This window comes from Diabrotica virgifera, chromosome 8 (genome assembly GCF_917563875.1).
Source record: "Diabrotica virgifera virgifera chromosome 8, PGI_DIABVI_V3a".
NCBI lineage: Eukaryota > Metazoa > Arthropoda > Insecta > Coleoptera > Chrysomelidae > Diabrotica > Diabrotica virgifera.
Genome location: NC_065450.1, coordinates 78,720,782 through 78,737,780, shown reverse-complemented (window position 1 = coordinate 78,737,780; position 16,999 = coordinate 78,720,782). Strand labels below are relative to the sequence as shown.

Below are 16,999 nucleotides of genomic sequence, written 5' to 3'. Positions count from 1 at the left end.
GACGCCCAAATCGGGTGTCGTTGTCAAAATACAAAAAAATATTAATGAATTAAACAAAAATGCTGTTGCTTAGTACAAAAATTCTTCTAATAATTTATTTAATATGACTCACTTATATCGGCAATTCAGACATATATTATACATTTTAAAGTAGAAGACTTTAAAATGATATTGCCAATATTTATGAGTTGCGTACCTGGGACGACTTTATTGAAAGATAGTTCATTCGATTACATCAAGAATATCCGTCACAAAAACATCATAACATGTGATCTGTCTTTAAAAAGACAACCACATGCAATGGTAACAGTAAAACTCTCGCGCTAGAGATTCCATAGTAAATCACGAGGGAAAAAACCTCGTTACGATCACGGGATAGTATCACGAGGTTTTTTCCTGGTTTTCCCTCGTGATTTACTATGGAATCTCTAGCCCGAGAATTTTACTGTTACCATTGCATGAGGTTGTCTTTTTAAAGACAGATCACATGTTATGATTTTTTTGTGATGGATATTCTTGAGTTGGGGTTGATTTCATGTAATCGAATGAACTATCTTTCAATAAAGTCGTCCCAGGAACGCAACTCATTATTATTGGCAATATCATTTTAAAGTCTTCTACTTTAAAATGTATAATATATGTCTGAATTGCCGATATAAATGAGTCATATTAAATAAATTATTAGAAAATTTTTTTTACTAAGCAACAGCATTGTTGTTTAATTCATTAATATTTTTTGTATTTTGACAACGACACCCGATTTGGGCGTCGAAACGTTAATAAAATAATTTTTTTAGTAAAATTGTGGTTTATTTCCCATCAAAACTAGTTAATTGTACATTATGTGTTGCATATATTATATTGTGTATGATTGAAGACGTGCCTTTCACAATTTCTGATCCGCTATTGTTGGTATATTCGTGTTGCGCACTTCTTTAAGTATTGACAACCAAAGCTCTCTGCGTCCTGCTTCTAAACATTTTCTACATTTAGTAGGATGAGGGCTGCTTCTTTGATTTTTCTCTTTTTCATGTGTGTCTTCTTATGATTCTTGATGCATCTTTCCATTGTACCCTGTGTTCATTGGCCCAGGTATGTTTGCATATCTGTGATTTGTCGAAATCTCCCTTTTTGGTGTATGTCTTATGTTCGTTTATCCTGATGCTTATTGATCTTGTAGTTTCTCCCACATAGAAATTGTTTTTGAAGTGTTTCAATTGTTTAGATTAGTTTTATAGTGTGTTTGCTTAGAGTTTTTTTGTTTAAGTTGTATTCCATAATTCCATGTGTAAATTATAGAGTAACTCAATATTAATTAGAAATGTCTTAAATTCAATGAAATTTTTGATGATCGGCGTTTGGTAAATTAAAACTATAACAAATAATATTTTATTTAGATTTCAAACAACAATTACAAATATCACATATCTTTGGTGGGTTGCTTGTTGTACCCTCGTTATGGAGCCTATGTTTGGAGTTATTTCCCGCTGAAGGAAAGAAACATAAGAAATAACTATAATAAATGAAAACTGTAGATAGAAACAGCTACAATTAACTTTATTCTGACTGTGACATCTCATACAAATAATATGACTTTAGAATAAAGAAATAATAAAGTATGTCGAATAAACATCAAACAAAGAAATTAAAGTTAAAACACAAAATAATTTTTACAATATCACCATTCATCACCAATCTCATCCACCGCTGGACATATGCCTTCCTCAGTTTCTTCCAATTGGCCGCTTGTAACCAGTAGTGATGTTGATTATAGTTACTTTCGAGTATTCGTTAAAAATTGTTACTTTTTTTATAAAGTAATCATTTACAGTATTAGTTACTTTGATTTCTATGATTACTTTTGTTACTTTTGTATTTGAGTACCGGTAATCATATCGAGAATCGCATTTCTTAGTAGGTAGGTATTTTGTATAGGTATTCCGATATAATAACGACCTTCACGAAGTACGAAGTAATCAGAGTAATCAAAGTAATCAAAGTAGATACAATAGTCGTTACTCGCTCTGCTACGATTGGTACGAAGTAATCAGAGTAATCAAAGTAATCAAAGTAGATACAATAGTCGTTACTTGCTCTAATACGATTGGTACGAAGTAATCAGAGTAATTAAAGTAATCATAGTAGATACAATAGTCGTTACTAGCTCTGATACGATTGGTACGAAATAACGAAGTAATCAGAGTAATCAAAGTAACGATTTGCCTCTCTGTATAGTAATCGTTACTTTCGGTATTCGTAAGTAACGAGTACTTTGTAACGAATAGTTACTTTTTCAACATCACTAGTAGCCAGTATCCCTCTTCTCTTCTAGACAGTTAGTACCCCATTCCATGAATTGTCTTGTCCACCGTACATATTGTGTTCTGGCTAAGTGACTTGCCCAGTTCCACTTCAGCGTTGTGATTCTTTCGATGAAGTCTCTGATCTTTTCCTGATTTGTTGATTTGCTATATGGTTTCAAAGGCTCACGCCCAGTATTAACGTTTCATGGCTCTTTGGGTAACTCTGAGTTTATTTGCGGATTTTTGCGTCAGTGTTAAAGTCTCTGGCCCATAAGTTTGTACGGGCAAAACACATTGGGTTTAAACCTTTTGCTTGAAGTACCTGGGAATTGAACTTCTTATAATATGGCTTAGTTTGCTAAACGTTGGCCGTGTAGGTCGATTCATTTTGGTATGTTGTGTGTTTAATTATCTCTGCTTATTTTCATCTCGTGTTCCAGATATTTGTAAGTGTCTGTTATATGGTATTATTGTCAACGACAATAGGATGCAAATTGCTATTTGTGCCATATCCTACCCTGAAGCCTGACTGTTCTTTAAGCTGATAGAAATCAAGTTTAGGTGTTAGTCGCTTAATTAAGATTTTCATAAAGAATTCGTACATTATATTTTCATACGTGTCAAAAAGTTGATGGGTCTATAATTTTCTAAATTAGTAGTATCACTTTTTTGTGATCACTGCATGTGACCACAATGTAAAAGACCATTACTGCATGGTTTTAGTATTTTGGAATCGTAGCATCATGTAAGCATTTATTAAATAGTTCGCTTAGTGATTTTAGTAGAATATCTTCTATTTTTATTGCCTCAATAACGAGTCCATCATCACCAGGCGAAGGATAGTTCTTCATTTCCTTTAAAGCTGCTGTTACTTCTGACAATAATGGGTAAAAGTACTGCAGATTCTTGATTTATGAGAGTCCTTGTGGTCTTTTACCATAATAGAGGTCTTTATAAAGCTCTAGTTATTTTTCAAAATATCCCGCTTATCTGTTCTTGCCTTTCTGTCCTTGTTTCTCAGCGTGTAGGTATATTTCTTTTTTACTTTAAGTGATCATAGTAAGTACATATTTACAAGAAATAAACACAACATATTTTAATTACCAATCCAGCAATAACGTTAAGCAAACAAGGATATAACTTAATGCAAAACAGCTAACTCCAAGAATTTAAAATATCAATCCAAAATTATCATGCCAAAAATTAAGAACTTTTTTCAACTGGAAGATGCTAACTTACCTTACTTAAATGCTTATAATAGGTGAGCAAGCAAAATATATTAAGAAGTGGTGAAGTATAATGCTGTGCTGATAATGGTTTATAAACATAAACCAATGCACTCTGTTACAAATTAGTAAAGTAAGCTTTTGATTAGAAATCTGCTCATATGCGAAAGCTGCAACTGTTAAGTTTCTTTTTTAACGTATTTACATTTATACAAAGATTTAAATTGCCTTCAGAAAAATGCAATTCAAACACACTCTTATAATCACTTAAGAGTTTGTTCATACAATAGATCTGTCAAAGGTATGCTTAGGTTCAAATATTTTCACCTGAGAAACCAATGAACTCGTTCACAATGATGCTCTCGCTCAAATTCCACTTTATAATTAATATTTATAAAGTTAAATAAAACTGAACCTGCCTCTTCCTGTTTTGGATAGACTTCGGAAACCTGTCGGATTGCCTTCCCCATGGACCAGGATTGTTTTCAGCAGGATGCATTGAAATATATCTTCTTCTTCTTTAAGTGCCGCCTCCTAATCTGAGGTTGGATATCATCATCACTATCTTTACTCTATCTACCGCTGCTCTGAAGTTCTATTGAACTGCATTAAAGCTAGTCCCTTAAATTCTTCAACCATGACACTCTCCTTCTTCCTATATTCCTTTCGCCTCTTATCTTTCCCTGTATTATCAGTCTTAGCATTTCATATCGCTCTCCCCTCATTACGTGTCCCAGATATTGTAACTTTCTTATTTTTAATAGCTTTGTTCGTGCAGACAGTCCTTGACTGGTTCCTAACTAATTCGAATGCGCAGTTCCGTTTTGAAGCGCTTGCAAACGGAACTGCACATGCGAATCAGTCAGAAATCAGTCAGAAACCAGTCATGGACTGTCTGCGATTGTGTTTACTATTTCGCATTCTTTGTCCATTTCTCTCAATATTTCAGTGTTTTTTTCTGTGTCCGTTCTATTCTAAGCACCCTTCTATAACACCACATTTCAAATGACTGTAGCTTATTTATGTGTTCTTGCTTCAATGTCCAGCTCTTAGGTCCATTGAGTCATTGTCAGTCATTGAAATATATACATACATATAATAATTAACCAAAATAAAATATATAACTATACATGTATAGCTATGTATTTTCTTTGCGGATAGGGTGGTACAATGGCACCCTCTTACACCCCGCTGCCGGTGCCCATGTGTTCCCTGATTAACAAATAAAGATTGGAGCGATACCTGAGCGTATATGCATGTAGAGGTAATGGATTTTGACAAGAGCTATGAGTCACGCCCATGCATTACACAAGTTTACGTATTGTTTACAAGGTCATAGCTCTTACATAGGTCAAAATTCATAACCTCTAAATCTATCGAACTCTCTATCGAACTGAGAGCGGAGCGGTAGTATGAATAGACCATTAGCCTTTAAATTTTTTGAATAAATTGCCTTCAACAATTTTAATGAGGCATTGAAAATATTCATCATGCATGTGCATTGGATTGTGTTTAATGTTAAGAGGAAACAGTAGCGATCAACAGGTAGCGAAAACGCGTTCCAAGATTGCGGCTGTAATTTTGAATATTTTTTCGAGATATTTGGCACACGTATTCATAATATAATAAAGAATGGCGGTACAGAGCCCAATTTGAAAAATATATTAATATGTGGAAATTACTCTGTAATTAAATACAATATTAAAAAAACGAGCCTGTACCGCCATTAAGAAGAACAAAAAAGTACACTTTCTTCAAATAAACTTTTTTATCCGATGCCTAGATTTTATGTCATTTTGGAACTACTAAATTTTTTTATTTCATTAGTAGTTCTAAAATGCCACAAAATCTAGGCATCGGATAAAACAGTTTATTTGAAGAAAGTGTATTTTTTTGTTCTTCTTAATGGCGGTATAGGCTCGTTTTTTTAATATTGTATTTAATTACAGAGTAATTTCCACATATTAATATATTTTTCAAATTGGGCTCTGTACCGCCATTCTTTATTATATTACGAATACGTGTGCCAAATATCTCGAACAAATATTCAAAATTATAGCCGCAATCTTGGAACGCGTTTTGGCTACCTGTTGATCGCTACTGTATCACCTTAATATAAAAACTAAGCATTAATACTTTTAATATAAGTAATATTTTTAATACTAAAAAGGTGTATTATTATTTTTAAAGTGTGGAGTTAGCCGGTTTTACAAGTAAGTCAATATGTAGTTAATTCAAAGAATGATAATGTAAGTAGACTATGTTTGGTATTAAATGGAAGATCACATTAAAAACAAAAAAAAACATCAAATATAAAAAAAATATTAGTTACTTGGAAGGAAATCCAAGTTGTCAATATACAGGGTGAGTGGGGAGGAAATCACCAAACTTTAAGACTGTATAATATACGTAATAATAACTAAAAATAACTCATTATGTTGTTATTCGATTTTCATTTGTTTCCGAGATACGGGCTGTTAAAATTTCTCTTACAAACTAACGATTTATTTATTGCTCAAAAACCGATTGATAATTGCAAATGAAATTTGGTGGGTTTTAATACGTAGTTATTGCGCAATTTTTGAGATACAATTACGAATTTTATATTTACCATTGGCGCGCGTACAGGTAATGGTCTGAAAGTTTTTAAAGAAAAAAACATAGTACGCCACTGAGATATTTCAAATTAAAAATTATTTTTGAATTCTCCGTTCAATTTCTGAGAAACAATCTATCTTCCGGTTTTTTCATACGACGCTTCGTTTTCATGCAAAAAAAATATCTTTATGCTTACAAAGTATTTGAATTACATAATTTTCTACACATTCATATAGAAACTTCGTCGAATTCTGTGTAAACGTTGATATTTTATTTTTTGCATGAAAACGAAGCGTCGTATGAAAAAAGCAGAAGAAAAATTGTTTATCAGAAATTGAACGGGGAATTTAAAAATAATTTTTGATTTGAAATATCTCAGTGGCGTACTATTTTTTTTTTCTGTATAAAATATGTTTAAAACTCATTCGAAGTCATTAATCGATGTAGTATCTTTTCTTAGATTCAATAACCGCGAGTAACATTGGATTGTCATGTTTGTTATTATTTAAAGGTTTATACAAACATTAACTCGGGCGAGAAAGAGATTATGATTATTGTTGTAATTAGCAAGTATTCACGTTTAGGATAGGTCACGTTAATATTGTAAATAACTTATGGTTGAATCATCGATAGTTCGATTTAAATATAATGTTACCGGAAAAACCGAGTTTTAGTTAATTCGGACCAGAAGGCATTAACATCACACATATTTATGGCACCCCTTATCTCGGAAACAAATGAAAATCGAGTAACAACATATTAGTTATTTTTAGTTATTATTACGTATATTATACAGTCTTAAAGTTTGGTGCGTTCCTTCTCACTCATCCTGTATAATAAACTTTAAAAACAAATTCTAAAACCAGTCAGAAATTATGAAGTGTAACTATTGGGATTCTTTTTCTTCTGGAGCCAACTATAAGGTTGGCTATAACCATTGCAAATTCGTCTCTATCTTCTGCTGTTATTAAAACCGTCTGTGTTTAACCTAGTCCAGTCGCGAATGTTATTCAGTCAGGATATTTGTCGTCTACCAGCACCTCTTTTTCCTTCTATTTTATCCTTCATAATCAGCTACAACTCGTACTTATCATTTCTAAGTATCCCAATTTTTCTGTCATTCGCCTTTTAATATTGGTCAAAAGCTCCCTGACTCTTCCAATTCTGTGTAACACCACTTCGTTCGTAATATGGTCGGTCCATGGTATTTTCAACATTCTTCTTAACCCTTTCAATATCACAAAAGTTTCCAGATTTTTCATTAAGTCAATATTAATAGTCCAAGCTTCGGCACCACAAAGAAGAATAGAGAATAGAGTGGATATAAGATTTTACCATCCGATATCGGATTTGCAGAAAAGATTTTTTAAGACTTCAGTAATCCAGAACCAAAAGTATTTCGTTTTGTCCACTTTTGTTCAATAACCTTATTTTTTATCTGGATTCTCTTTATGACTTTACCCCTCTTACGCTTAGTGATGGTGTTTGTTTTCTTTATGTTTATTTTTGTTAAACCAAACTGTTACTTAGTTTCAGAAATTGTGTTTAGTAGCGTCTGCAGGTCTTTCTCACTTTCAGTGATAGTGTCTGTATCTTAGGTATAACGAATGTTATTTATATTTTCACCATTTATGTATCTTTATTCCTTCTGTTTTCAAGTGCTTGTGTAAATAACTATTGGGGTGCGGAGCTAAAACTAATATTAATATAATATAACTATTCTGAAGGTCTGAAGGTCTCAACAAGAAAACAAGAGATCATGAGGTATGCAATAAAGCAATAAAAGCGACTTCCATCACAATGAAGAGGCACTGCAGCTCCTTGATACTTGAATACAATAGTGATGTTGAAAAAGTAACTATTCGTTACAAAGTACTCGTTACTTACGAATACCGAAAGTAACGATTACTATTCAGAGAGACAAATGGTTACTTTGATTACTTTGATTACTCTAATTACTTCGTTACTTCGTACCAATCGTATCAGAGCGAGTACCTATTTGAGTATTGTATCTACAATCGGTTGATATCGGAATCGGACCGGTATTCCATGAGTGTTATTCCATGAGAGGGAGGTATATCATTTAACAAAGCATGAAAGCATGCACCCAGAAACAGATGTCTATACGATTTGTGGAGGTAGATCATTCACAGAATTTCATAGATGTTCGTTCCTTTAAAAATAAAAATGCAAAACATTAGATTTTAATAATAAATACACACTATTCTTATAAGGCCTAGAAAAAAATACCTTAGATTGACCGGAAAAAATGTAGAAATGATAATATTTGTAGACTATAATCATCAACTTTAATTGGTATGGCATTGTGTTTATTAGACCAGAACATTTAACATTAAAAATACAGGAATAAGTATATTTTTAAATATTACTATATTTAAAAATTAATGAAGTATTCGTGTTCAGCAATCCCAAAATCCCTCTAGTAATTAAAAAAATTGAAGAAAATCTTCTGTGTAAAAGGTATATTTATTTAAAACCCCAGTAAAGGCCTACATTAAAAGACAGAACGTTTTCGCTCTAAAGAGAGCATCATCAGTGTCCTAAGCAAGCTATACATGCTAGTATTGTTAGTCCTCTAGTAATTGTTTGCATCAATTAAGTGCCAAAACTCTCGAAACTATAGATGAAGTACCTAAGCAGTAACCCTGGGGACCAGGTGCTTCGGAGGTTGATTCTGATTGCGTAGTCGTGTTCAGTGATCCCAAAAACCTCCGAATAACAAAGTCTGGCCCTTATTATACTGATTTTGACATGTTTATGTACTTTTGGATGTATTTTTTACTGCAATTATGAATTTCCCATTGTTTTATTGAAAACTTTTCCTGTTTCACTATGTCCCTAAAAATCATTTATTTTTTCCTAAATGCCTTGGTCTATGTGTATTTTATTGTTATGATCCAAAAATCTTAAATATTATCTGCCCGGGCCAAAAAATTTAGTACAAATTAGTAAATATTAGTTAGTCTGGACAAAATTATTTTTTTTTTAAATAATTTGTATAATTTTTAACATAATAGATAACATATCATTTAATTTCTACCCATTAAATAGATCGGTGAAGGTCGTTGTTATATCGGATCTTATCCTTATACGAAATACTGAGAAATGCGATTCTCGATATGATTACCGGTACTCCAATACAAAAGTAATTATAGTGATCAAAGTATCCTACTAATACTAATACAAAATATGTTACTGAGAAATGCGATTCTCGATAGGATTACCGGTACTCAAATACAAATGTAACAAAAGTAATCAAAGTAACGAATACTGTAAATGATTACTTTATACAAAAGTAACGATTTGTAACGAATACTCGAAAGTAACTATAATCAACATCACTAGAATACAAGACTTAGAAGCAGGCTCATAATCTGAATCGATCCGCCTATACAGATGTATATTTAAAAACACATTTATGATAAAACTCCATATCTTAAGAGCATATGCGCAAAATTCTGGAACAATGATTTTTAAATGTAATTTTTTTCGAATCCTAAGAAAAATAATAAATATTTTTGAAAAATTTAAACACCGAAGGAAAGACTACAATGTTACCGAGGGCCGAAAGTTCCTTAGAATAAACAAAAAGTTTCTTTTGAATGAGATATTTGAAATTAAAACCACACTAAAATTTATCTTTTTTCTTCACCCTTGTAACTGATTAAAATAAACATTATAGAAGTTTTCAGGGACTTTCGGCCCTCGGTAATATTGTAATCGTTCATTCTGCATTTAAATTTTTCAAAAATACTTGTAGACCAGGGCGCATCTGTAAAAATTTTAGTACATTTGGACGTTGAGAGGTGACTCAAATTTTTTTGCAGAAATTGCTTGAAAATAAATCAAATAATAATATTTGAGTTATCCTCCCTCTCAAAAAGGTCCGGAACATTGTTTAAATAATCAAAATATCGAAAAATTAAGGAAAAATTCGATTTTTTTCTTGGTTTTTTGATTATAACTTTAAAAGTATTAATTTCCGAGAAAAGCTCTACTGACATGAAAGTTGCGTAATTAAATTTCCTACAATATAGAATTGGTTAAAAATTTAAGAAATAGTCACCCTTGTTGCAAAATAGCAATAATTGTGAAAAAAACATACAAAAACAAGTATTCGCATTTTACGTTTTTCGACCATTTATGCTACACTTAGGACCTTCATATTTCACCCTGAAAAATTTTATGATACAGTAAAACAATACTGTAAATTTCATTCAGATCGGTTTAATAGATTTTGCAAAATAAATTTTGCAATCCAGCTTTCGTAAAAAAAATTCATTTTTTCAAAATGTTACAGGACTGAAAATAAAGCAGATAGCAAGTTGAAAAATTTTTTGCGCATAGAAGTGTACTGTACCTTTGATTTTCAATTTTGTAAAATTAAAATCGTTTAACACCACGGCCTCAGGAATTTTTTTAAATACACATTAATTATTGGTGCTACGCGCAGGACAGCGGATAGGTTGCTCTGATTGGGCATTCCAATGACCTTTGATAATGATTGAGCCATTTTAATTTTTATGACATTTCGATATAAATAAATAAATTTGTTTATTGCAAAATAAAAACACATATTCTATCCTTTGAAATAACACTTTAATTAGCAAAAACTTTCTTTGTTCATATATTTTAACTTAAATAATAAAAGTTTATTATTTTTAAACATATGCAATTGGTTAAACAAAAAATTAAAAAATTAAAATACAACAAAATATAGAGTAAGAAAATAATATATTAGATAAAGATTGGAAGAAATTTTGGTGGAAATCAACCTGTGTGAATCGAACACCGCTGCCCTGCGCGTAGCACCAAAAATTATTGTATATTTCAAAAATTTTCTGACGCCGTGGTAATTAATCAATTTTAATTTTGAAAATTGCAAATGAAAGGTACAGTACACTTCTATAAGCAAAAAAAATTCAGCTTGCTATATGCTTTATTTTCAGTCCTGTAACATTTTGAATAAATGAATTTTTTTTGCGAAAGCTGTATTTCAAAATTTATTTTGCAAAATCTATTAAACCAATCTTAATGAAATTTTACGATATTGTTTTACTGTATCATAAAGTTTTTCCGGGTAAAATATGAAGGTCCTAAGTGTAGCATAAATGGTTGAAAAACGTAAAATGCGAATACTTGTTTTTGTATGGTTTTTTCGCAATTATTGCTATTTTGCAACTAGGGTAACTATTTTTTAAATTTTTAACCAATTCTATATTGTAGTAAATTGAATTACGCAACTTTTATGTCAGTACAACTTTTCTCGGAAATGAATACTTTTAAAGTTATAATCAAAAAACGAAGAAAAAAATCGAATTTTTTCTTCAATTCTTGACATTTTGATTATTTAAACAATGTTCCGGACCTTTTTGAGAGGGAGGATAACTCAAATATTATTATTTGATTTATTTTCAAGCAATTTCTGCAAAAAATTTGAGTCACCTCTCAACGTCCATCTCAAAACAGATCCGCCCTGGACTATTGTTAGTTTTCTCAGGATTCGAAAAAAATTAATGCATTTAAAAAGGATTCGTTGGAAATTTTGCGCCTAAACCCTTAATATATACAAGCATAAAATATAAATTTGGTAAAACTGGTATAAGGGATGAAAATATAAAATTCACAAATTTAAAATTTTCATTTTCGATTTATTTTTACGCTCACCTATCTCAATTAATTTAACCTATTAATTTAACCGAAAATATGAGTTTATATTATTTGGATAATCACTGAAAACAAGAGAGTTATAACAAAATACAAAGATAATATAATATTTTTAACATTGAATGAAGAAGTTTGATAGGATGAGGTCTGTTTAAATTTCGTAAAGTAGGAAAAGTTGTTTTCCATAAAAAACAGATAAAATATTGATTTTATTGTCGTTTTTTAGTGTTATAGATAGTGTTACTTAATAGGTTTTGTATTGGTTATTATTGAGGAAATGTAGCTGTTAAATAAGTTAAAATTGGATTAAGTAAAACCTTGATTAGAAAAGTGAAAAGTACCTGAAATACAGTAACAAGGGACCATAATAGAGAATCGAAATTTTTCCTGTCTTTGTCCTCATCGAGATTTGATAGACATTCTGTGTCATTGTTGTACGATGATTCGTCTTTGCAAAACTTGCACCCAAATATATTCATCCCGAGGATGCTAAAATATCCCAAAAATACAATTTTAGCACAAGCCGGTTTTAACAAAATATTGTAAACTTTATGTATAGTAGTACCATCTATCTAAGAGACTCATTAATCTTCAGCTCAAAGGGGTGCTATTGTTCGAGGTGTGGAATTCCATAAACAAGGGATCTACCTGTTTTATGAAATGATCCCTTGTTTATATAATTTCATACCTCGAACAATAGCACCCCGCTAAGCTGAATACTAATGAGTCTCTTAAATAGCTGGTACTACCAAATATAACAGGAATCCTACAACACAGCTACATTAACGTAATTATAAAATTTAACGAAAATAAATAATAATTAATGAGCATAATAGTTATCGTCAATTGAAACATTATGAATTTACTTTGCTCCGATTAATTCATTCACAGAATTTTGAAGCATCTTAATATAAACCTTATAGGCGAGCGCGAGATACCCCTAAAATGACCAGGTATTGACCACGGAGAGGTGAATGGATAATTTTATTCATACTTTATATTTTTGAAGATGCTGAAAACGAAAATGAGGTTTAGTTTGAATTTTATGTGGGGGAACATTGTCAAAATCGCAATTTTAACGTAAAAATAAAAAAAAAGAAATCACGTTTTTCTGCGTTTACCTCGCTACAACCTCGCAAGAGAATGGTACTTACTTCAAGCTTTCAGTCTTATTCTAATAAAAGTTATGAATTTTTTAAAGTGAAAGGTGCAGATTTCTGAATTGCAAAGTTCAATCGCAAAAGTTAAGCGACGAAGTTTGAAATTTAGCTTTTTAATCACGTGTATGTTAAAGTATAGAGTACAAAGAAGTTTTTTGGAAAGTTTAGATCGAAATGTTTTATAGAAAAAAAAATGGTGCAACTTTTATTATCGACATTAGAAATCCCCAATATAACGGTTATTTTTCGAGATACTGACCATGGGTGGTGAATGGCTAATTTTGGTCTTAGATTATGTTTCTGACGGTGCTGAAAACGAAAATGAAATTTATTTTAAATTTTATTTGGGGGGATATTGTCAAAATCGCAATTTTACCATAAAAATAAAAAAAGTGAAATCACGTTTTTTTTCGTTTAACTCGCTACAACACTGGTCGATTTTAATATTTTTTTCTAAGGTTTGTACACTATATGTGGCTTACTTTTTTGAAGACAACGGTATCTGTTTTAAGATTTTAGTCGTATTATAGTAAAAGTTATGAATTTTTTAAAGTACAAGGTGCAGATTCGTGAATTGCAAAGTTTAATCGCAAAAGTTGAGAGGCAAAATTTAAAATTTATCTTATTAATCACGTTTATGTTAAAACATAGAGTACAAAGAAGTTTTCTGGAAAGTTTTAGTTACAAATGTTTAATAGAAAAAAAAGAGGCGCAACTTTTCATATAGACGTTATACATCCCCGAAATAACACTTATTTTTGAGATACTGACCATGAGAGATGAATGGCTAATTTTGGTCTTATTTTATGTTTTCAATGGTGCTGACAATGAAAAAGTGGTTTATTTTGAATTTTATGTGAGGGAACATTATCAAAATCGCAATTTTAACCTAAAAATGAAAAAAAAGTTAAGTCACGAATTTTTACGTTTAACTCACTACAACTCTGTTCCATTTTAATATTCTTTTCTAAAATTTCTGCAGCATACATTTCTCACCTTTGTGAAGACTATGAAAGTAACTGTAGTCTTTCAGTCTTTTTTTATAAAAGTTATGCATTTAAAAAAATAAAAGTTGCAGATTCGTGAATTGCAGAGTTAAATCGCAAAAATTAAGTGACAAAATTTAAAATGTATCTATTTGATTTCGTTTATGTTAAACCATAGAGTTAACAGAAGTTTTATGGGGAGTTTTAGGTCTAGATGTGTTATAGAAAAAATATGTGCAACTTTTAATTTTAAGAAAAGCATGGTTTAACTTTTTTGTTTTTAGGGCAAAATTGCGATTTTGACAATGTTCTCCCACCTAAAATTCAAAATAAACTTGATTTTCGTTTTCAGCACCATCAAAAACATAAAGTAAGACCAAAATTAGCCATTCACCACCAATGATCAGTATCTCGAAAAATTAGCGTTATTTTGAGAATTTATAACGTAGATGTTAAACGTTGCACCATTTGTTTTCTATAAAACATTTTGATCCAAAACTTTGCAGAAAACTTCTTTGTACTCATGTTTTATTTTTGAATTTGATTTAAAATCTATATTTCAAATTTTGTCAGTCAAATCTGCACCTTGTACTTTAAAAGATTCATAACTTTTACTAGAATAAGACTAAAAGCTTAAAGCAGAAACCATTGTCTTCAAAAATGTGAGCGGTATATAGTGTACAAACTTTAGAAAAAAATATTAAAACGGACCAGAGTTGTAGCGAGCTAAACGCAAAAAAAACGTGATTAATTTTTTTTATTTTTAGGGTACAATTGCAATTTTTACAATATTCCCCCACCTAAAATTTAAAATAAATTTTATTTTCGTTTTTGTCACTGTCAAAAACATAATCTAAGACCAAAATTAGCCATTAACCACCCATGGTCAGTATCTCGAAAAATAAGCGTTATATTGGGGATTTCTAACGTCGACATTAAAAGTTGCACTATTTTTTTCTATAAAACATTTTGATCTAAAACTTACCAAAAAGCTTTTTTGTACTCTCTACTTTAACATAAACATGATTAGGAAGCTAAATTTTAAACTTCGTCACACAACTTTTGCGATTAAACATTGCAATGCACAAATCCGCACCTTTTCCTTTGAAAAATTCGTAACCTTCATCAGGATAAGAATAAAAACTTGAAACAGGTACCGTTGTCTTCAGAAATATTAGAGCTATATACTGTAAAAATTTCAGAAAAAAACATTAAAATGGAACTTAGTTGTAGCGAGATAAACGCAAAAAAACGTGATTTTTTTTTATTTTTAGGTTAAAATTGCGATTTTGACAATGTTCCCCCACATAAAATTCAAAATAAACTTCATTTTCGGTTTCAGCACCCTCGAAAATATAAAGTATGAATAAAATTAGCCATTCACCCCTCCGTGGTCAGTATCTCGAAAACTAAGCACTTTTTTGTGGGTGTCCCGCTCGTGTATTAATTTATTTGCCTCAATGAGTTTTACATTAGCCATAACGCAAAAGCTCACCTTCGCCACAAATTTTGAAGCAATTTCATTTACAGCAAGTTTAGCACAGTTATAATGGTAGGGGAGCCCAAGCGGGGATTTGGCACGTTACTCGAGCGCGCCAGCAAATCACATTGGGGAGAAACCTTGTACCCTGAAAATGTACCCCTACCATATATTGACTCTTAATGCATAGGTGCCCACGAGACTTTAGTATCTGCAAGTTTAGCATTCAAGGTTACTTACTATAATCAAATTTGGTTCTCAAAATTCAGATATGCCGAGAATTTCAAAAATTGACTCAAAAAGAACTCAGCATTTTTATAACAATATAAATAGAGCTCTACAATAATCTCAATGACATTACAAGTAGATAATGACGATTTAACCGTAAAAATAGGTAAATTGACATAATAGGGGTGTTTACATCTTCCGCTTAATTTGAGATAATATAGAAGATCTCTGTATAAACCAGCTCAAGTAGCCGTAGAGGTGGCCCCCACTTCTTTATATCATCTTCCATTTATCTTTAAGCTTTGTTGGACCTACTTCATCTATTTTTGGTTTCCTTTTTTCTTTGCTGTGCTTCAGTCTCTATTAACTATTAACTCTATAGATTTTTTTCTCAATCTCAATCTTTGAACTTTCGCAACTATTTCATCGTATGTTTTTCTTTGTACACACAGAAGCTCCTGATCATGATCAAAAGTAGGCACAGAGAAGTACGTAATATTGGTGGCAGAAAGATATATTCTACATGACTTTACAAGGGACAATGGACCACGATAGATATATTTTGCGACAGGCTAAAACTTAGTCATCAAAAGCACCCAGTTTGTTAGAAAAAAATCCATTAGGCAATATGGAGACCCACAGTTCTGCGCAGTACGATCAGGCAAAATTTGTAGCCCTTCTCTGCTGTCCGCAAGGAGTATTGTACCGTCTGCAATTATCTACAATATATAATAGTTTAAAAGTTGACGTCTAATTTATTCTCTAAACCTATGGCAGCCATGAAAACAAGCACAATAAGAGAAACTATTAAAATGGAAGCACAATGAAACTTTAGTAATAGAGACCATGTCCTCAACGGGTCTACCCCAAAATCCCGACAGCCAAAATCCTGACACGCCAGAATCCCGACAGGTTTGATAAGTTCCTTTTTATTAACATATAATTACATTTATTTCTGGTTTTTTGTTTATGGCCACCTGTTTTTTATTTTTTGTTACTAGACAAAAGTATTTACCATTTGATATGAACTAATTTTCTAAATAAAATTTCGAACATGGGTATATGAATTAAAAATTATTTTCTTTGCCAATATAAATATAGTCCAATAATATGTATATGTATAATCAAATACTGAATTCAAATTTACTTTCATGTAATAGATATTATCATGTCACGTACAACTTTCCATTTCAGTAAGTATAGCTTTTATATTATAAGATGAAGTGTTTAATAATTTTTTCTTTTAAAATACATAATAATTAGTACCCGTACTTATTAGTAAGTAACTAATTTTTCAATTTCAATACTCTATACTCTATAATATGATTTG

The 16,999-nt window shown here is 31.2% G+C and overlaps 1 protein-coding gene across 5 annotated transcripts in view; it reads right to left on the bottom strand.

Moving 5' to 3' along the window:
- The window catches only part of LOC114336592 (voltage-dependent T-type calcium channel subunit alpha-1G), a 171,811-nt gene that overhangs the window by 96,142 nt on the left and 58,670 nt on the right, over positions 1–16,999 (bottom strand). Inside the window, exon 14 of one of the 5 annotated variants that reach the window (XM_050658605.1) lies at positions 12,157–12,304. The exons of the other annotated variants lie outside the window; for them this stretch is intronic. Coding sequence (XP_050514562.1) covers positions 12,157–12,304 — 148 coding nt within the window. The remainder of the gene's footprint in view (positions 1–12,156; positions 12,305–16,999) is intronic. 5 annotated transcript variants of the gene reach the window in all.